General features: G+C 45.1%; 1 protein-coding gene across 3 annotated transcripts in view; it reads left to right on the forward strand.

Moving 5' to 3' along the window:
- Positions 1 to 22,090, forward strand: part of antxr1d (ANTXR cell adhesion molecule 1d) — a 204,037-nt gene that overhangs the window by 37,050 nt on the left and 144,897 nt on the right. For all 3 annotated transcript variants that reach the window (XM_072491758.1, XM_072491757.1, XM_072491756.1), the window contains exon 11: positions 20,208 to 20,277. In XM_072491758.1, coding sequence (XP_072347859.1) covers positions 20,208 to 20,277 — 70 coding nt within the window. The remainder of the gene's footprint in view (positions 1 to 20,207; positions 20,278 to 22,090) is intronic.

A 22,090-nucleotide genomic window follows, 5' to 3' on the forward strand; every position in this document is an offset into this window, starting at 1 on the left:
AATATATGGACAAAATTATATTATTTCTCCAATAACACCCTTCCCTGAAATTCTGGATTCAATAAGCGAGGTAGATTTCATTTAATTTTGGTATCAGTCTGAAGATTGCTAGCTCAATCCCCGAGCCCCAGATTGCTATTCTGTAGGCTCCAGTCTGAATGCACTTTACAATTGGAGAAAGCATCAAAATCGTCTTAAGCAATTGCTAGTGTCACAAAGAGAACTCCTTATTTGTTGTCCAAATGGTCACAATACTGAAGCATTGAATCTCAGTTTGGAAGTCATAATTCAAATCGCAGCTTTGACTGACATTTCCACTAAGGAATCCTCTAGAGTCCAGTTTGCTCATCTTGGCAAGGTCATCTGAGGGTAGGAGGGAAATCTCTCCGGGGGCTTACTTCCGTACTGTTCAAATGTACCTCCGGGCAAGTCGGCTGAAGAGCAGGGTTGGTGTAATCTGCGGGAATATTGGTGGGCCGAACCTTTTCTTGCTTCCCAGTGAGAATAACACGAATGAGAGGGGAAAATTCAAAGTTTTCAAAAAGGAAAAACATTTTATTGTAAAGTCGTTCGTTCTGTAATTTTATGAAATTTATATTTGGATGGGATACAAATATGCTCGCTCATATTTTTGCCAGGCTGTACAATTTTACTGTTCATTTTTTAAAAAGAAGTTTTTCTTTGTAGCTTAAGCGTGTTTTTATCTTGTGTTGCCGCGCACATAGGCAGTGCATTCCAGATCAAAACAGCGCACTGTGTAGAAAATGTTTCCTCATGTTGCCTCTTCTTCTTGTGCCAATTACTTTAAAGCTGTAACCTATGGTTACTGACCCTGCTGCCACGGGTAATGGCTTCCCCTTGTTTACTCAATTAAAACCGTACGAAGTCTTACAACACCAGGCTTCGTACTGTGCTCACCCCAGTCCAACGCCGGCATCTCCACATCAATTAAAACCATGTGCCATTTTTAGTACCTTTAACAAATCTCCTCTTAACCTTCGGTACTCGACGAAAAACATATAGAACATAGACCATACAGTGCAGAAGGAGGCCATTCGGCCCATCGAGTCTGCACTGACCCACTTAAGCCCTCATTTCCACCCTATCCCCGTAACCCAATAGCCCCTCCTAACCTTTTTGGACACTAAGTGCAATTTAGCATTGCCAATCCACCTAACCTGCACGCCTTTGGACTGTGGGAGGAAACCGGAGCACCCGGAGGAAACCCACACAGACACGGGGAGAATGTGCAGACTCTGCACAGACAGTGTCCCAGCGGGGAATCAAAACTGGGACCCTGGCGCTGTGAAGCCACAGTGCTAGCCTCTTGTGCTACTGTGTTGCCCTAAACAACGGCAGAATCTCTGGCATCTCCACATAACTGAAGTCCCTTGATCACAATTGTGTTTTATCCTGTAATTTGGATAATCTGGAGCAGATATTTAACTGGAGTTAGGAATAATGTTCAGGGGACATGTGGCTGGTTTAAATGAAAATTATTGATAATCAGCTCATAGATTGCAATGGTGTGCTCTGCTGGATCTTGGCTAATCTTCAGTGTTGCATTGCATTGTGCAAGTGGGGAAAGATGCACAATTTTCTTGTCGTATTGTGTGGACTAACACAGGACAGCTGAATCAGCAACTCTAGTGACGCGGGTCCTGTGTTTGTGACGGTCTCATCATTTGCTTAATGTAAGTGGGTCCATGGAAACTATTGAAACTAGGCACCAGTTCCCTAATCATTGTTGAAGGAGACGGGTGACGCATCTTTACTCCAAACCATTACCTCCAATAACTATGTGTTTTAATGTCAACTAAGACCTATAGTGGTGGTTCCAATCTGGATTTGGGCAGCAGATTGTTTTGTAGAAATATATAAATAAAGTAAGACCTATTTGGGAAAAAAAAAATAACTGAAGCCCCTAGTCCCTGACACCATACTAGTAAATCTCACCTGCAGCCTCTGAAAAACCGTAGTGTCCTTCCTAAGATGCAGTACCCAGACTTAAAGGCTGTACTCCAGATGAGATCTAACCTCACCTTTTAAAGGTTTTATCAGGACTTTCTTGCTTTTGTATTCTATCCCTCTATTCATAAAGTCAAGAGGTGGGTTTTTCCGAACCTTCCCGTAAGCAAGATCTTCTGGTCCCACCAAAGGACACGCGCGCGCACAATCCTCCCCCTCCCCCACACGCCTGTAGCGGGCAGGAAGGGCGAGCAACGCAAACCGCCACTGACTTCGGGAAGTTCAGAAGACCCCGCCAGCAGCCAGTGAGGAGCCGCCTCCATTGTCAGAAAATCCCAGCCAAGGATCTAACATGCTTTCTTTAACGACCCTCGCAACTTGCACGTTACTACCCCTGGTCTCTGTCTCTGCACCCTCTTTAAAATTGTATTATTTAGTTTATTTGCCTCTCCTCATTTTTTCCTAGCACTTTTCTGCACTAAATTTCATTTTCCACGTGCCTGTCCATTTCGCTCGTTTGATGTGCCCTTGAAGTCTGTTACTATTCTCATTATTTACTACATTCCCAGGTTTTGTGTCGCCTGCAAATTTTTAACTCATGTCATCTATACCTCAAAGTTTTATTCATTAGCCTATATATCAAAATGTAGCCATTAAAGCTCGGATTTCCCAATTGTAATGCAGTTCATGTCAGTGCAAAAAAAGGAGGCAGTAAGACTAAAAACAATGGGTGGAATTTTCCTAGAAAATGGCAACGTGTTAGTTTCTGACGGAAAACCGGCATGTTTCTTCCCAGGAACTCCAGACCCACTGACACTTGTCAGGAAAATGCAGGGGTCAGTTTTGCTCGTCATTCCGGCAGGATGGGGCCTGATAGAGCTGACAATCTCAGCTCCACAGACATCCGGCGCCCTGATCTCAAAGATAAAGTAAAGGCCCCCTGGGGGCCTCCCACCCCCGGACATTAGAGTCCCTGGCTGACAAGGGAATATCTCAACCCTACCACCATGTTCAAGTCATGCCCCCCCCCCCCCTCAACACTACGCAGGCATCGGGGCAATAGCTCCCCGCCCACCATTGCTGGCATCGGGGCCCCACTCCCCCTCATCATCACCGCCTTAACCCCCCCCCCCCACCAACATAATGGCCCTCCCCCTTGGGATTCCCTCGAGGCCCCATTCCTGCACTGCCAACATCGCATTGCCAGGATGCCAAGGTGCTATGCCAGGGCACTGCCCAGCGATGTTCCTCACCACCTCTGGGCTATACTCACCTCCGAGCTCCTGACGTGGTCATCGCGATTGGCTTCCATTTTTGGAAGCCAGTAGTGATTCCAGCCAGTAGTGATTCCAGCCAGTAGTGATTCCAGCCAGTAGTGATTCCAGCCAGTAGTGATTCCAGCCAGTAGTGATTCCAGCCAGTAGTGATTCCTGCCAGTAGTGATTCCTGCCAGTGTAACGTAACGGCGTTAAGCCATTTAACCATATTTTAATTTCGTCAAACCTGATTATGTCGCCGGCGGGGTGGAAAAGGTCTCAAACTGAGCTCTCGTCCCGTGACTCGAGAGAGAGAGAGAGAGAGAGAGAGTTAGCGGCCAAAATGCAGCTTCACGCTGCCTGTAATGGGCCTGCAACTGGGGGTGTGGAGCCAAGTTTTCAATATTAGCAAACTGTCCCACTAGCTCTCTGCTAAGATTAAAAATTTGAAATCTACTTCAAAGCTGGTGACTAGATATCCATGCACACCGAGATGTACATGGCCAGATCGCCACTGTGGGTCTGACAAAAGTGTATTGCAGAGCTAGCAGCTTTATAACTCTGTGCTGATACTTCACACTACTCTAAAGTAAATATTAGTGTCAAACTAATACCTGCAGCAGAATCGGACAATAAGTATTTTATAAGATTTTCTATGTCACATATTTATGCTATTGATTAGATATGATTTATCGATTCGCCCAAAAAGGATTTTAATTAAAATTTTAATAAATTAAGCAGATAGGTCAGTCTAGCAATTTGTGCTTGTTCAAAGTTTGCATATTTCGTCACTGAAAGTAGGAAATCACAGTATTTATCTTTTCAGGTTTATCTCATTGGTGCCCGATGCCGCCCAGTTATAGTTAACTTGGCAGTGACCTGTGCACAAAGCATTTCAGTGGGTGTCTAAATAGAGAAGAACATAACATACTAAAAAAAGAAAAGACCTTGAGGATAAAAGAAATCAAAGCATTGCCTAAGGTGTTGGTGGTTGGATGCTCGACTTCCATTGAAAAGGAAAGTCAGATGATTGAGTATCAGAAATCCCAGAAACAATCACCAGAATGTCATGGGTTTTCAGCTGGGCAACTGATGAAGCATGACACAGAAGGAATGTGTTCAAACCTAGCAACATTAATTTCAATTATGCTATCATTGTTAATGCAAATCAACAATGTATGCTAAGCGAAAGCTATGTACATGAATGGAAACAAAACCAATCAGCATTCTCTTCTCGTACAGTATAAATTTGTTGTTTCCCTTACATTGCCACTCTTGCGAAATGTCCTGATGAGTGCAAGACGAAAAGCTTTGACAAACTGTTTCTTTTTTTTTCCAGCGGTATTCAACTTCTGTGCTACAAATTACTAAGTTTTGGATCTTTAAGAATTTGAATTTTATTTAGTTCTGCCTCCTGCACAGAGGTAGGTGCACTGTGGCTACAGTGTATACCCACCACACAGGTGGACCGCAGCAACTTGCCACGGCTTTGAGAGCACCTTCCAAATCTGACACCTCTATCATTTGGAATGACAATAGGTCGACAAGGCAGTTGGCACATGGGAACACCGCATCCTCCAGGTTCCCCTCCAAGGTTGTTGGGTTGAAACCTGGAACTCCCTACCTAATAGCACTGTCGGCATAGCTCCAAGAAGGGGCTCGCCATATTCCCAAGTGCAGTTAAGGATGAGTAATAAATGTTGGCCGTGACAGAAATGTCAACATCCTATGAATAAATAACAAAAATAAAACTCTTCCATAAATCAGTACAATCGGGAGAATGCAATTTTCCTTTGCGTTAATAAACATTCCTTTGATATACTGAAGAGTTGTAACTTGATACAGTTTTATTAATAGAGCCGGAAAAGGATTTTTAACAATAAGTAAGCATTTTTAATCGGTGTCTAGTCCATCGCCAAGGAGTAATGAGTAACTTCATTTAAAACAACCAAAAATGGGTTGAGAACCATTTAATAGATTCACTGGTGGACGGTAGTTTATTTCTTAGTAAATTAAATATTTTGTCAGCTTTTAAAAGGTATCTATTAGCATCCTTGTGCCTTAGAAATGGCTTGATTTTAGAAGCCTTGTTAAAATCCCGGACATCGGCACAATTAGCAGCAATTTGCCGTGGGAGTGTGGCCTGTTTTATAAATGGGGCTGGCTTTACAGCGCAGTCTTTAAAGCTGGTTGGAAATATCGCAGAAACTCGGTTTGCACCGGATGTAAATTGTGCACGAATTCCTCAATCTTCTGCACTTGAGTTGGCCGATTTTGGGTGAATTGCACTGAAGAAGCCAGTGCGGACCTAACAAACACCTCAGGCCACGGTGTTCAGTCTTTCTAGAGTGAACGGACATAAACCCGATTCTTGCGCAAACATTTTTGCAGCCTAAATTGCAACTTGTCTATTTTGCTTCAGGTTTAAAGGGGTATAATTGTAGGTACTCAGTTAATTACAGGTGTGGTTGGTGCCACTTACCTTGCCAAACCTGATAAGATCATTACGTTTTTTTCTGCAATTGTTGCCATGCGCAGAGTAATTGAATGCTCCCTTTGTTGCGTGATGTTATGGAGCTCCAAACAAATGTCTTTCTGTGCTGTGCAACTTAATTCAGAAACGGGTATGCCATGAGAATCTAATAGACAAATTTGAGGGGGGAAACTGCTTAAGTATGACGACATGAATTATCTGGATCAATCTAAAGTTGTCGTCTGCCATTGTTAGATCTAGGCAACAATGTTTAATAAAGTTCTGCACCTTGTTTTATGTGACAGCTTCCATATGCTCAATTGAAAACCCACTGAGAATTGAGTTTTAGAAAGGACTGACTGACTCATTCCCAACAGTGGTGTCGAGTGATCGACTGCAGATTAATCACTTGACGGTCTTGGGCTCGAGCCTGGAACTGAATGCAAGTCTAACACCTGAATGGAAAATAGAAACATAGAAAGTAGGAGCAGGAGTAGGTCATTCAGCTCTTTGAGCCTGCTGCGCTATTCATTATGATCATGCCTGATTATCCAACTCAGTACCCTGTTTAAACCTTTACCCCCCACCCCCCCCTCCAATATCTTTTGATCGCTTTCACCCCAAGAGCTATTTCTAATTCCTTCTTGAAAAAATACGATGTTTTGGCCTCAAATGCTTTCTGTGGTACCAAGTTCCACAGGCTCACCACTCTTGATGAATAAATTTCTCCTCACCTCAAGTCCTAAATGATCTGCCCCGCCATCAGGAACATCCGTTCTGTATCTACCCTGTCTAGGCCTGTTAGAATTTTATTGGTTTCTATGAGATCCCCCTCATCTGAACTCAAGCGAATACAATCCTAACCGACTCCATTTTAGTGCAGGGCTTGCCAAGAAGGGGACAGATGACATGAAAGAGTCTGGGTCCGGCCAATTAATATATTAACAATGGGCTTGGGAAAGGTTAGTGTTCTGTATGTAGTTAGTTTCTGCTTTAACGTCAGGTGTGAATCCACATTAGCATTCCCCTGAGTGCCACCTAAGACGGCGACACAGTGGTTAGCACTGCAGCCTCACAGCGCCAGGGACCCGGGTTCAATTCCAGCCATGGATGAATGTGTGTGTGGAGTGTAGCGATCTCTATATGTGCATGTGCACAGGGGGTTAATGTGTAATCAGTAGCACCACATGATCACTCGACGGCCGGACCAACAGGGGTATAAAAGGCAACCACATTGTGCCTCTGGGTCTCTCTTGGGTGCACTGTGACAGGGCAATAGCAGACTAGTTCAGATGGCTAGTGGAGTTACGTACAGTTACCGTAGTTAGATCTTGTTAACCTTATCACTAGTATCAAAGTTAAAGTAAAGAACTCATGCAATTATTGTTATAGTTACTCAATAAACCTTTTGTTACTACTGGACGAGTTTGAGTCGTCTTCATCGAGATTCAGAAGATCTCATCACTCACCAAGGTTTGAGTAGCACATGTTACCTACCACACAGGTAACAAAACATGGTACCAGGCGTGTTGGCTTTAACAGAACTAGTTAGATTAGGTTAGACAAAAAGAGAAGAAAATTCAGACCGGATATTCGACTGTGGAAGACTTCGCAGCAAATGGATCCTCGACGACTAAGATGGGACTCATTGGACCTCTAGGGCAGCTAGAAACAACCGGTAATTTAAGTTTTGACTGGAAAAGATTTGAACAGATATTCCAAATATTTATCACAGCTAATGATTTAAGCACGGTCTCTGACGCAACGAAAATAGCACTACTACTCTCAATAGGAGGGCATGAAGCTAGAGAAATCTATAATTGCTTTAGTTACTTAGACGGTGAAGACAACACCAAATTAGAAGTAATACTCAAAAAATTTGATGAATACTTTAAGAGTCAGTCTGGTGAGATGCTTGAAAGAGTTAACTCTGATCATAAATGCCAGAGAAAGGAGGGCCCATCACTGATTTTATTACAGATCTCAAGTTAATACCACAAGGCTATGATTATGCTGATTTCAGAGACACTATGATAATGGATCAATTAATTTCTGGACTATCTGACAAAAATTTGAAGGAAGAACTTTCACAAGATTGGTATCTAACTCTAGAAACTGCTATACCAAATTGCCTTGCTTATGAACAAAAACAAAATCAATACTGTGAGTCTGCAAACACAGAATCCGTATCTAGAAAACAAAATCGGTAAAAATGGCGGGAACACTCACTCAAGAGGCAGGATCTCACTCGATGCAACAGCACTTTTTGATTGGCAGCCATCTTGAGCGAGAGCGTTCGGCCAGTACGCATATGCGCACTTCTCAAAAAGAAGGAAAACGGCAAAATACACTCAAGCTGCGCATGCGCAGTTGCGAAAAGAGCGCACAGTAAAGGAAACTCGAATTGCGCATGCGCAATCGATTCCTATGCATGACGTCATGACATCAGAGGACCCGGACCACGCCCACTTAAAAGGGAAATGCACGGAAATGAACAAAAAGAAATATAAAGCTGCAAAACCCAATTTTCTTACCGTAAAAGACAGAACAATGCCCGAACTTACACCAGCAGTTGAAAATAACTTTCACAACACCCTGGAACAAGCGGTCTTCTGCACCCAAAGTGAAGAGCACAATGACAAATCTGAAACCCAAGAAGATGATTTGTTCATTGAACATGAAGAGAACGATAACAACTCCGAACCAAAAAGAGATTATTTGTCTACCGAACAATACACACAATACTACTCGGACATGGCTGACTTATTCGGATATGCTGATCACAGCATCAGCAACACGGTTGCAAAGCTCAACATGACTCTACTCATGGTAGATGATTCCAATACCATGATGCCATGGCAGATCGTCGATACATTGGATGACAGCAATACCCAAGAAGAAGACAACGCCACACAGAGAGCACAGATCGACTCTACAGCGAGAACACTGCACGACTCCACAGAGAGAGCGATGAAGGACTCCGCAGAGAGAGCGATGAAGGACTCCGCAGAGAGAGCGATGAAGGACTCCGCAGAGAGAGCGATGAAGGACTCCGCAGAGAGAGCGATGAAGGACTCCGCAGAGAGAGCGATGAAGGACTCCTCAGAGAGAGCGATGAAAGACTCCACAGAGAGAGCGATGAAAGACTCCACAGAGAGAGCGATGAAAGACTCCACAGAGAGAGCGATGAAAGACTCCCCAGAGCGAGCGATGACGGACTCCCCAGAGCGAGCGATGACGGACTCCCCAGAGCGAGCGATGACGGACTCCCCAGAGCGAGCGATGACGGACTCCCCAGAGCGAGCGATGACGGACTCCCCAGAGCGAGCGATGACGGACTCCCCAGAGCGAGCGATGACGGACTCTACAGAGAGAGCGATGAACAACAAAAAGACTATGACAGTCTACCCAGCTTATTTGAGCCACCAGAACCCAGCTTATTTAACCAACAATAAGACAGTCTACCCAGCTTATTTGAGCCACCAGAAGACTATGAAAGTCTACCCGGCTCATTTAACCATCAAGAAGACACAATGTCTACCCACTGTATGTGAGACAAGTGATGAAGAAATCACAATTCCAATACATGTGCAGGATCACAGCGAGACTGACAGATCTCAGCTCGTTTGCACAGAAGCACTCTACAATCAGAGGAGGGCTACTCATGAGTCCAGAGAGACCACGTCAATTGAACTCTTGAAGATTTTGACTCCAGAAGAGGAGCATAAGACATAGGAGCGGAAGTAAGGCCATTCGGCCCATCGAGTCCACTCCACCATTCAATCATGGCTGATTTCAACTCCATTTACCCACTCTCCATAGCCCTTAATCCATTTGGAGCAGTCACCTTGTTAGGAGTTTTCTATAGACCCCCCAATAGTAACAGAGATGTGGAGGAACAGATTGGGAAACAGATTTTGGAAAGGTGCAGAAGTCATAGGGTAGTAGTCATGGGCGACTTTAACTTCCCAAATATTGAGTGGAAACTCTTTAGATCAAATAGTTTGGATGGGGTGGTGTTTGTGCAGTGTGTCCAGGAAGCTTTTCTAACACAGTATGTAGATTGCCCGACCAGAGGAGGGGCAATATTGGATTTAGTACTGGGTAATGAACCAGGGCAAGTGATAGATTTGTTAGTGGGGGAGCATTTTGGAGATAGTGACCACAATTCTGTGACTTTCACTTTAGTAATGGAGAGGGATAGGTACGTGCAACAGGGCAAGGTTTACAATTGGGGGAAGGGTAAATACGATGTTGTCAGACAAGAATTGAAGTGCATAAGTTGGGAACATAGGCTGGCAGGGAAGGACACAAGTGAAATGTGGAACTTGTTCAAGGAACAGGTGCTACGTGTCCTTGATATGTATGTCCCTGTCAGGCAGGGAAGAGATGGTCGAGTGAGGGAACCATGGTTGACAAGAGAGGTTGAATGTCTTGTTAAGAGGAAAAAGGTGACTTATGTAAGGCTGAGGAAACAAGGTTCAGACAGGGCATTGGAGGGATACAAGATAGCCAGGAGGGAACTGAAGAAAGGGATTAGGAGAGCTAAGAGAGGGCATGAACAATCTTTGGCGGGTAGGATCAAGGAAAACCCCAAGGCCTTTTACACATATGTGAGAAATATGAGAATGACTAGAGCGAGGGTAGGTCCGATCAAGGACAGTAGCAGGAGATTGTGTATTGAGTCTGAAGAGATAGGAGAGGTCTTGAATGAGTATTTTTCTTCTGTATTTACAAATGAGAGGGGCGATATTGTTGGAGAGGACAGTGTGAAACAGATTGGTAAGCTCGAGGAAATACTTGTCAGGAAGGAAGATGTGTTGGGCATTTTGAAAAACTTGAGGATAGACAAGTCCCCTGGGCCTGACAGGATATATCCAAGGATTCTATGGGAAGCAAGAGATGAAATTGCAGAGCCGTTGGCAATGATCTTTTCGTCCTCACTGTCAACAGGGGTGGTACCAGAGGATTGGAGAGTGGCGAATGTCGTGCCCCTGTTCAAAAAAGGAACTAGGGATAACCCTGGGAATTACAGGCCAGTTAGTCTTACTTCGGTGGTAGGCAAAGTAATGGAAAGGGTACTGAAGGGTAGGATTTCTGAGCATCTGGAAAGACACTGCTTGATTAGGGATAGTCAGCACCGATTTGTGAGGGGTAGGTCTTGCCTTACAAATCTTATTGAATTCTTTGAGGAGGTGACCAAGCATGTGGATGAAGGTAAAGCAGTGGATGTAGTGTACATGGATTTTAGTAAGGCATTTGATAAAGTTCCCCATGGTAGGCTTATGCAGAAAGTAAGGAGGCATGGGATAGTGGGAAATTTGGCCAGTTGGATAACGAACTGGCTAACCGATAGAAGTCAGAGAGTGGTGGTGGATGGCAAATATTCAGCCTGGATCCCAGTTACCAGTGGCGTACCGCAGGGATCAGTTCTGGGTCCTCTGCTGTTTGTGATTTTCATTAATGACTTGGATGAGGGAGTTGAAGGGTGGGTCAGTAAATTTGCAGACGATACGAAGATTGGTGGAGTTGTGGATAGTAAGGAGGGCTGGTGTCGGCTGCAAAGAGACATAGATAGGATGCAAAGCTGGGCTGAGAAGTGGCAGATGGAGTTTAACCCTGAAAAGTGTGAGGTTGTCCATTTTGGAAGGACAAATATGAATGCGGAATATAGGGTTAACGGTAGAGTTCTTGGCAATGTGGAGGAGCAGAGAGATCTTGGGGTCTATGTTCATACATCTTTGAAAGTTGCCACTCAGGTGGATGGAGCTGTGAAGAAGGCCTATGGTGTGCTCGCGTTCATTAACAGAGGGATTGAATTTAAGAGCTGTGAGGTGATGATGCAGCTGTACAAAACTTTGGTAAGGCCACATTTGGAGTACTGTGTACAGTTCTGGTCGCCTCATTTTAGGAAGGATGTGGAAGCTCTGGAAAAGGTGCAAAGAAGATTTACCAGGATGTTGCCTGGAATGGAGAGTAGGTCTTACGAGGAAAGGTTGAGGGTGCTAGGCCTTTTCTCATTAGAGCGGAGAAGGATGAGGGGCGACTTGATAGAGGTTTATAAGATGATCGGGGGAATAGATAGAGTAGACAGTCAGAGACTTTTTCCCCGGGTGGAACACACCATTACAAGGGGACATAAATTTAAGGTGAAAGGTGGAAGATATAGGAGGGATATCAGAGGTAGGTTCTTTACCCAGAGAGTAGTGGGGGCATGGAATGCACTGCCTGTGGAAGTAGTTGAGTCGGAAACATTAGGGACCTTCAAGCAGCTATTGGATAGGTACATGGATGACGGTAAAATGATATAGTGTAGATTTATTTGTTCTTAAGGGCAGCACGGTAGCATTGTGGATAACGCAATTGCTTCACAGCTCCATGGTCCCAGGTTCGATTCCGGCTTGGGTCATTGTCTGTGCGGAGTCTGCACGTCCTCCCCGTGTCTGCATGGGTTTCCTCCGGGTGCTCCGGTTTCCTCCCACAGTCCAAAGATGTGCGGGTTAGGTGAATTGGCCAATGATAAATTGCCCTTAATGTCCAAATTGCCCTTGGTGTTGGGTGGAGGTGTTGAGTTTGGGTGCTCTTTCCAAGAGCCGGTGCAGACTCAAAGGGCCGAATGGCCTCCTTCTGCACTGTAAATTCAATGATAATCTATGATTAATCTAGGACAAAGGTTCGGCACAACATCGTGGGCCGAAGGGCCTGTTCTGTGCTGTATTTTTCTATGTTCTATGTTCTAATTCCTCAAGAAATCAAGAATTTATCAACTTCTGTCTTAAAGACACTCAACGTCCCAGCCTCCACCGCCCTCTGTGGCAATGAATTCCACAGACCCACCACTCTCTGGCTGAAGAAATTTCTCCTCATCTCTGTTCTAAAGTGACTCCCTTTTATTCTAAGGCTGTGCCCCCGGGTCCTAGTCTCCCCTGCTAATGGAAACAACTTCCCTACGTCCACCCTGTCTAAGCCATTCATTATCTTGTAAGTTTCTATTAGATCTCCCCTCAACCTCCTAAACTCCAATGAATATAATCCCAGGATCCTCAGATGTTCATCGTATGTTAGGCCTACCATTCCTGGGATCATCCGTGTGAATCTCCGCTGGACCCGCTCCAGTGCCAGTATGTCCTTCCTGAGGTGTGGGGCCCAAAATTGCTCACAGTATTCTAAATGGGGCCTAACTAATGCTTTATAAAGCTTCAGAAGTACATCCCTGCTTTTATATTCCAAGCCTCTTGAGATAAATGACAACATTGCATTTGCTTTCTTAACTCAACCTGCAAGTTTACTTTTAGAGAATCCTGGACTAGGACTCCCAAGTCCCTTTGCACTTCAGCATTATGAATTTTGTCACCATTTAGAAAATAGTACATGCCTCTATTCTTTTTTCCAAAGTGCAAGACCTCGCACTTGCCCACGTTGAATTTCAGCAGCCATTTCTTGGACCACTCTCCTAAACAGTCTCAATATTTCTGCAGCCTCCCCACCTCCTCCATACTACCTGCCCCTCCACCTATCTTTGTATAATCGGCAAACCTAGCCAGAATGCCCCCAGTCCCGTCATCTAGATCGTTAATATATAAAGAGAACAGCTGTGGCCCCAACACTGAACCCTGCGGGACACCACTCGTCACCGGTTACCATTCCGAAAAAGAACCTTTTATCCCAACTCTCTGCCTTCTGCCTGACAGCCAATCGTCAATCCATGTTAGTACCTTGCCTCGAATACCATGGGCCCTTATTTTACTCCGCAGTCTCCCGTGAGGCACCTTATCAAAGGCCTTTTGGAAGTCAAGATAGATAACATCCATTGGCTCTCCTTGGTCTAACCTATTTGTTATCTCTTCAAAGAACTCTAACAGGTTTGTCGGGCACGACCTCCCCTTACTAAATCCATGCTGACTTGTCCTAATCCGACCCTGCGCTTCCAAGAATTTAGAAATCTCATCCTTAACAATGAATTCTAGAATCTTGCCAACAACCGAGGTTAGGCTAATTGGCCTATAATTTTCCATCTTTTTTTCTTGTTCCCTTCTTGAACACGGGGGGTTACAACAGTGATTTTCCAATCCTCTGGGACTTTCCCTGACTCCAGTGATTTTTGAAAGATCATAACTAACGCCTCCACTATTTCTTCAGCTATCTCCTTTAGAACTCTAGGATGTAGCCCATCTGGGCCCGGGGATTTATCAATTTTTAGACCTCTTAGTTTCTCTAGCACTTTCTCCTTTGTGATGGCTACCATATTCAACTCTGCCCCCTGACTCCTGAATTGTTGGGATATTACTCATGTCTTCTACTGTGAAGACTGACGTAAAGTTCCTCAGCTATTTCCTTGTCTCCCATCACTAGATTACCAGCGTAATTTTGGAGCGGTCCAATGTCTACTTTTGCCTCCCGTTTGTTTTTCATGTATTTAAAGAATTTTTTACTATCATTCCTAATGTTACTGGCTAGCCCCTTCATATTTGATCCTCTCTTTCCTTATTTCTCTTTGTTATCCTCTGTTTGTTTTTGTAGCCTTCCCAATCTTCTGACTTCCCACTACTCTTTGCCACATTATAGGCTTTCTCTTTTGCTTTGATGCATTCCCTAACTTCCTTTGTCAGCCATGGCTGCCTAATCCCCCTCTGATAACCTTTCTTTTCTTTGGGATGAACCTCTGTACTGTGTCCTCAATTACTCCCAGAAACTCCTGCCATTGCTGTTCTACTGTCTTTCCCACTAGGCTCTGCTCCCAGTCGATTTTCGTCAGTTCCTCCCTCATGCCCCTGTAGTTACCTTTATTTAACTGTAACACCTTTACATCTGATTCTACCTTCTTTCTTTCAAATTGCAGATTGAATTCTACCATATTATGATCACTGCCTCCTAAGTGTTCCCTTACTTTAAGATCTTTAATCAAGTCTGGCTCATTACATAACACTAAGTCCAGAATGGCCTGTTCCCTCGTGGGCTCCATCACAAGCTATTCCAAAAAGCCCTCCTGTAAACATTCAATGAATTCCCTTTCCTTGGGTCCACTGGCAGTATTATTTACCCAGTCCACCTGCATATTAAAGTCCCCCATGATCACTGTGACCTTGCCTTTCTGACATGCACTTTCTATTTTGTGGTGCATTTTGTGCCCCTGGTCCTGACCACTGTTAGGAGGCCTTTACATAACTCCCATTATGGTTTTTTTGCCTTTGTGGTTCCTCAACTCTACCCACACAGACTCCACATCATCTGACCCTATGTCGTTTAGTGCTATTGATTTAATTTCGTTCCTAATTAACAAGGCAACCCCGCCCCCTCTGCCCACTGTCTTTTCGATAGGTTGTGAATCCCTGGATGTTTAAATGCCAGTCCTGAACCCCCTGCAACCACGTCTCTGTGATGCCTACCACATCATACCTGCCAGTCACAGTCTGGGCCACAAGCTCATCTACCTTGTTCCGTACACTGCGCGCATTTAAATATGACACTGACACCAATAACTGTGGCACTGACTCAAATCATCCACATGGAACACTCACAAGAACTGCAAAACGCACAGCAGAAACAACAACAACAACATGCAGTGCAACAACAACAAAGACACCAAGAAGCATAACAGAAACAACAAGCACGACAAGAAAAACAAGAACAGCGATGAAAAACAAACCGAAACAATGAGCACGACAAAAACAACAACAACGAAAACAACAAACACAAACAACAACGACCTGTACAACATGGTACAACTTTGCACATGAAGGACAATGCCACAGCACACTGCAAAACAATGACAAGACTGCAAACATGCAAGGTATGACAAAGAATCTCACAAATTCACATCTGCTCCAGAACAAGCAAGCACGCCAGCTTTCAAGGCAGATGACACACTCGGTCAATACCGCAAGCACAGGAAAAAGTCCAGGTCAGACGACAAAGGTGACATACAGAATCAATACCGCAAGCACAGAAAAAAGTCCAGGTCAGACAATGGTGTAACACAGAATCGCTACCACAAATATAGAAACAAAAAAGAAAGTCTAAATCAGACAACAAAGTGATTTGACTGTTCAAACACCTCATGATGACTTGATGGTCACTTAAACACAAGAACACTGATGACGTTCACAAAAAAATAACCACATCAACATCACCATTTCAACAACAGAAGACAAAAGCAACTCAACCAAACAAATTCCTAAAGTTTGGACTCACAATTTTTTAAAATTAAAATTGGATTCATAAATATTAATTGGCTTTGTATAATCATCATGATCATCACAACTTGTACATAACATCATTTGTCTACCTATTTCACGCAAGCGAAAAAACCTTTGAGACTAAATGTATTCCCATTTGATGGGCTAACTCATTGATTTATGTAATGCATTTGCAAACTGCATCCATTATGTTTGTTCAATTTTCTTTACAACATACAGAAAATATGTAACACAAAGAATCAGTGATCTCTATATGTGCATGTACACAAGGGGTTAATGTGTAATCAGTAGCACCACATGGATCACTAGAGGGCCGGACCAATGGGGGTATAAAAGGCAACCACATTGGGTCTCTCTTGGGTGCACTGTGACCATGGCAATAGCAGACTAGTTCAGATGGTTAGTGGAGTTACGTATAGTTACCGTAGTTGGATCTTGTTAACCTTATCACTCGTATCAAAGTTAGAGAACATAATTGTTATAGTTACTCAAAAAGACCTCATCACTAACCAAGGTTTGAGTAGCACATGTTACCTACCACAGGTAACAAAACATGGAGTTTGCACTTTCTTATTGTGTCTGCATGGGTTTCCTCCCACAGTCCAAATATGCTGAGGTTAAATGGAATTGTGAGGATAGGGCGGGGAGAGTAGGCCTAGTTAGGGTGTTCTTTCAAAGGGTCGGTTCAGACTCGATTGGCTGAATGGCCTCCTTCTGCACTGTAGGGATTCTGATTCTAAATCCACTGCAGTAGAATTCATCAGGACCCTGGCCCCCAAACTCTCCAGCCACATGCTGACGCCAAATCAACTCTTACCTCTAAGGTCCACACAGTGCCAGCATCCGATCTGATGGCTGTAAGTGTCAATCAAGTGACACAGCCCCTTTACCAGTGCTGTTGCTTTTTCTCTTGCTGCACGGTGTGTCTTGGCAGGGCAGGCATCAGTTTTCAGGCTTATGAATACAGGAAATCAGAAGGGGCATTGATACGAAGGAAGGGGGCATTGATGTGAAGGAAGTGGGCTGGTGGGAAACAAGAGGTCCATGGTCACACCATCAGCAACTTGCACATCATGCCAGACAGCAGGAAGATTGTGTGCTGGATTTTGAGAAGGGGCACAGGATAGAAACAAAGCCCTGAGCAATGTTGGATGCTATGGGCTCCATCAAAAATGATGCATTTCCTGGCCCCGGGTCACTGTGTGGAGTTTGCACATTCTCCCCGTGTCTGCGTGGGTCCCCCGTCCCCCGTCCCCCCCCATGACCAAAAGATGTGCAGCGTAGGTGGATTGGCCAAATTAAATTGCTGCTTAATTGGAATTTTTTGTTTAAAGATTTAAAAATTATGTGTTTCCTGCCCTGAGGAGCTCTGCTCGTCAATGCAGGAAGAGATAGGGCGCCCCGATCTCTCGACCCCCAGACACGACCCCAGGAACTCCCCCAACTAATGTGTTGGGATGTCGTCGAGCCCCCTGCACCCTGCCTTATAAAGGTAGGGCACCCCTGGGCCCTATCCCCAGCATGCCAAAATGCCACCTTGGCACTGCCAGCCTGGCACCCTGGCAGTGCCTCAGACAGTCTAGCAGTGTCACCTGGGCACCCAGGTGGCACTTCCAGAGTGTCAGGATGGTAATACCATAGTGCTTAGGTGGCATCAGCAGTGCCAGAGTGCCATCATGCCCAGATACCAACCACCCTGGGGCCTCTAATCACCTGGGAGACTCCCACTCATGTCGTTCCACCTAATCCCCATTTGTGGGGACCAGGCTAAACAGCACCCGGCTGGGGTCTCCTTGGCGAGGCTGGTAGATCCCAGGCGCTAGTTAGATCTGGCATTGGCAGAGTTAAGTGGGCAAGACCTCATTAGATCTCGCAAGGCATAACAACTGTTGGGAATCCAAGAAAAAGCCTCTCGCGGTATCTGCCAGCTGCATCCTGATTCCAGCAGGTCGTGGCCGGTAAATCACTCCCTTCATCTGAAGATGCGTTTGCTGATCTTGGTCACATGCATGAGGTTATTACCCTTCTTGTGGTACTGGCCCCATGTCCAGAGGCCAGTAGTTTTCTTCCCTTGATACCTTCTCCCAATCCCACGCAGGACCATGACAGCTCTCCTATTGTCCATCTCCGTCACTAATGCTTCCAGTGCAGGACTGTCACCCTGGAACCCAATCTTTGACCTGGTGCTTTCGTTTCCATGTTTTCAGAAGCAGCTGTTTTATTCGCTTTAAGAGGAACGGACTTTCTTTGAGAAGAGCGGGCTGCCACAATGCTGACCGTCCCAATGCTCTTTGCAGAGCCATTCAGTAGTGGAGCAGAGAAGCGCAGCAGCAAGCAACTCTTTTGCCCTCGCTCCACAGTCATGTCATGAGATGGGAGCACCGAGTTGGTTTGCTGCCCGACAGCAACAAAATCAACGGAGGCATGTCGTACATTGTGACATTTGTGGCCAAAATATGGAGTAGATGAATTCTTGGCCAATAGCCTGCCTTGACCCGATCAAGTTTGGTCAAATGTCAGCACTGTGAAGGAGGCCTATCCATTGATAACTGAAGTAGATACTGCAATGGAGAGATTTTTACAGACAATAGTTGCTTGTGGTGAGTTAAATCCCAACTGCCTTTCCTCAGACGCACACCGCTCGACATGGCAGAGGAATGGACCCAAATATCCAGCGTCAAGAGGGTGTGCCATTCTACACCGGCTCCACAGGCGGAGGATCAGCTCTTGCGACATGTATGAACAGCAGTGCCTAAGGAGGCCTCTGCTGACATCTGCAACCTCCTGGAACAAGACTTCCTTTCCATGAACTAGGTGGGCGTGCATTGCTAGTGGCCATCAATGTGCCTGTCCTGGAAGGATTCCACCCCCCGATCCACACATGTTTTTTGATTTTCCCTGCTGTTATGTGCTCTCTTTTTGTGCAGTGAGAGAAAGCGGAGAGTTAATGGGTGTTAGAATTGGCTTGTGCAGACATGAGAGAAGGACAACATCTTTGGAGGGTGTCTGTCAGGCATGAGTACAAGAGGGCAATAAGATGAGTGTGGGTGCGAGTGTTGGTTGCTCAAGCAGGGATGTGAGGTGCCTGGAGAGAGGAATTAGCAGAGTTGCAAGATGGTGTCCTGAGAATAAGGACAATACTGAGAAAGTCACAGCTTTGCACCTGAAATTGCTCTGCCATTCACCTTTCCCACCTTCCTGAAGTCCTGACTCCTCTTAGTGCAGGTTGAAGGGACCGTGGTTCTGCTGCTGACTCCAATTCCCTGCGTGCCAGCTTGTTTAGAGAGGCTATGCTCTTCCTTTTGCCCTTGAGAAAGGTCACCTCACTGAAGTTCCCTCGGATCCTGCAGCACGACCTCCAGGTAAGCGTGCGAAACCTGGGAAAGAGATTCCAGATCTCCTCTTCATCCCTATGGATACCTAACAATCCCATCAGTGGCGGAGCCTTTCTGACAGCTGCCAATATCCCTTTAATTAGAAATCCTTCCTTTTGACTACGGCCGGAGCTCCGGTAAAAAACCCACTGGGCTTTCAACAAGTTCATCAACAGCCCATCATTGCGACAGGGGCTGATTGTTGAACATTCTGCCCAACGTACCAATGCTTTCACTGACTAGTTCCCCGGTTTTGACTGGGTCGTCTATAGTTCGATGGAGTGGAAGAGAAAATCATTCCTTTACCCCTTTAAACTGCCCCAAGTATAGATGAGAAACAAAAGTCTTGAGATTCTGAAAAGCAAATGGATTCAGTGCCGTTTTGTTCTCTTAAAAAGGCTTGTGTTCAAATTAAGCTGATTAATATGTAACAATACAAGAGCACAGTAAACAACCAGAGATGAATGTAAAAATAAAAATAAAATACTGCGGATGTTGGAATCTGAAACGTGAACAGAGAATGCTGGCAAGGTCTGCAGCATCTGTCGGGAGAAAAGACCGAGTCCGCGTACGGAAACTCAAAACGTTAACTCTGTCTTCTCACGCTACAGGTGCTGCCAGCCCTGCTGCGTTTTCCCAGCATTCCCTGTTTTCGTGCTCGAGATAAATCCGTGCCATTTGTAGGACGTTGAAGAAAATGGTGCAATGAGGAATGTTTATGTTGCCTTGTCCGTTCATCCATAATGTTTGTATCCATACAGCAACAATTGTATTTATATAGTGGCGTCAACAGAATAAAATGTTCCAGTGCATGTCACAGGAGTGTTATCAAACTACAGGGAACGCTACATTATTGTGAATACTTGCATTTCTGATTAGGCTTTGAAATAGTCTCTTTCAACACAGAATTTCGGTACTAATGGATATTTCCGTCTTTTAGCGGAGAAACCACTCGTTGTGGAAGATAATTACTTACTCTGCACCGCTCCAGTGATAGATGAAGTTGGAATGTAAGTAATGAGGTGACTTTTTCTATTATGTTAAATGCCTGAAATTAAGTGTAATACATACTGCAGCAAAGACTGTTACTGTAGATCGCAGAGTACAAATCCACCTGGCGCACATTCCCCCCGTGTCTGTGTGGGTCTCACCCCCACAACCCGAAAAGATGTGCATGCTAGGTGGCTTGGCCATACTAAATTGCCCCATAACTGGGGTGAGAAAAAAGAATTGGGTACTCTAAATTTATTACAAAAAAACCAAATCCACCTGGAATTCGGGATGGTCCAATTTTTCCGGCACCAAAAATCATGCTTTTGCACATACCAGGCGTATCGGTCCACCGCCCTTTTCAGCTACAAAATGCTATGTTCAAATTAGTAGCCGGCCTCAATTTCCACCCCCAGAAACGCATCATTTACTCCTGCAAGTCAGCGCATGGTATCAAGCAGGCGACACAGGCTGTGTTGCGAAGAGGTGTGGTTATTTAAGACATGGCCATACAGGGCAGGCCGAGGAGCAATTATCTTTCAGCAAAAAGAATGAAGTATGGAGCTGCCTTCAAGCTAAAAGTTGTAACATTTGCTAACTGCAGAGGTGGAGTGTGAGTAACTGCCCTTGATGTCAAGGCAGCATTTGATCGTGTGGCATCCAGTAGGCCCTAGCAAAGCTGGAGTCAATGGGAATTAGAGGTAAAACTCTGCACTAGTTGGAGCCATGCATAGCACAAAGCAAGATGGCTGTGGTTGTTGGAGGTCAATCATCTCAGTTCCAGATAATCACAGCAGGGGTTCCTCAGGGTAGTGTCCTAGGCTCAACCGTCTTCAGCTACTTTCCATAATAAGGTCAGAGGTGTGGATGTTTGCTGATGACTGCACAATGTTCGGCACCATTCTTGACTCTCAGATACTGAAGCAGCCCATGTACAAATGCAGCAAGACCTGGGCAATATCCTGGGGGTTACCATTGACCAGAAACTGAACTGGACTAGCCATGGAAACACTGTGGCAACAAGAGCAGGTGAGAACTAGGAATTCTGCGGCGAGTAACCTCACCTCCTGCCTCCCCAAAGTCTGTCCACCACCTACAAGGCACAAGTCGGGAGTATAATGGAATGCCATTGATTTGCCTGAATGAGTGCAGCTCCAACAACACTCCAGAAGCTCAACACCATCCAAGACAAAGCAGCCCACTTGATTGGAACCCATCTACAAATATTCAATCCCTCCACCACCGACACACACTACCAACCGTGTGTAACAACTACAAGATGCACTGCAGGTACTCACCAAACCTCCTTGGACAGCACCTTCTAAATTCACCACCACTGCCATCTAGAAGGACAGGGACAGCAGATACGTGGGAACACCAGCACTTGGAGGGTCCCCTCCAAGCCACTCACCTGCCTGACTTAGAAATATATCGGCATTTCTTCACTGTTGCTGGGTCAAAATTCTGGAACCCCCACCCTGAACAGCACTGTTGGTATACCTACACCACATGGACTGTGATGTGTTGGGTGCTCTGGATCCGTGGAACACATACTGGCCACCAACACTTAAAATAGTGCAACACTATTTTATTAAGTTAGAAACTGTTGAACATACTTTCACTGTGGGTTAACACGATGTTAGATTAAACTAAATACCTATGCCTGTCCGAACCAGTCTATGCACTCAGCACATGGTGAGGACCTATGCTGTAAGCTCTGTCCTTGTAGGAGGCTGCATCCCGAATGAGCGGGAACTCTGATGCCCCTTGTCTTTATAGTGAGTGTGCTCTAACTGGTGATTGGCTGCGGTGTTGTGTGTGTTGATTGGTCTT

Source organism: Scyliorhinus torazame, chromosome 28 (genome assembly GCF_047496885.1).
Source record: "Scyliorhinus torazame isolate Kashiwa2021f chromosome 28, sScyTor2.1, whole genome shotgun sequence".
Taxonomy (NCBI): domain Eukaryota; kingdom Metazoa; phylum Chordata; class Chondrichthyes; order Carcharhiniformes; family Scyliorhinidae; genus Scyliorhinus; species Scyliorhinus torazame.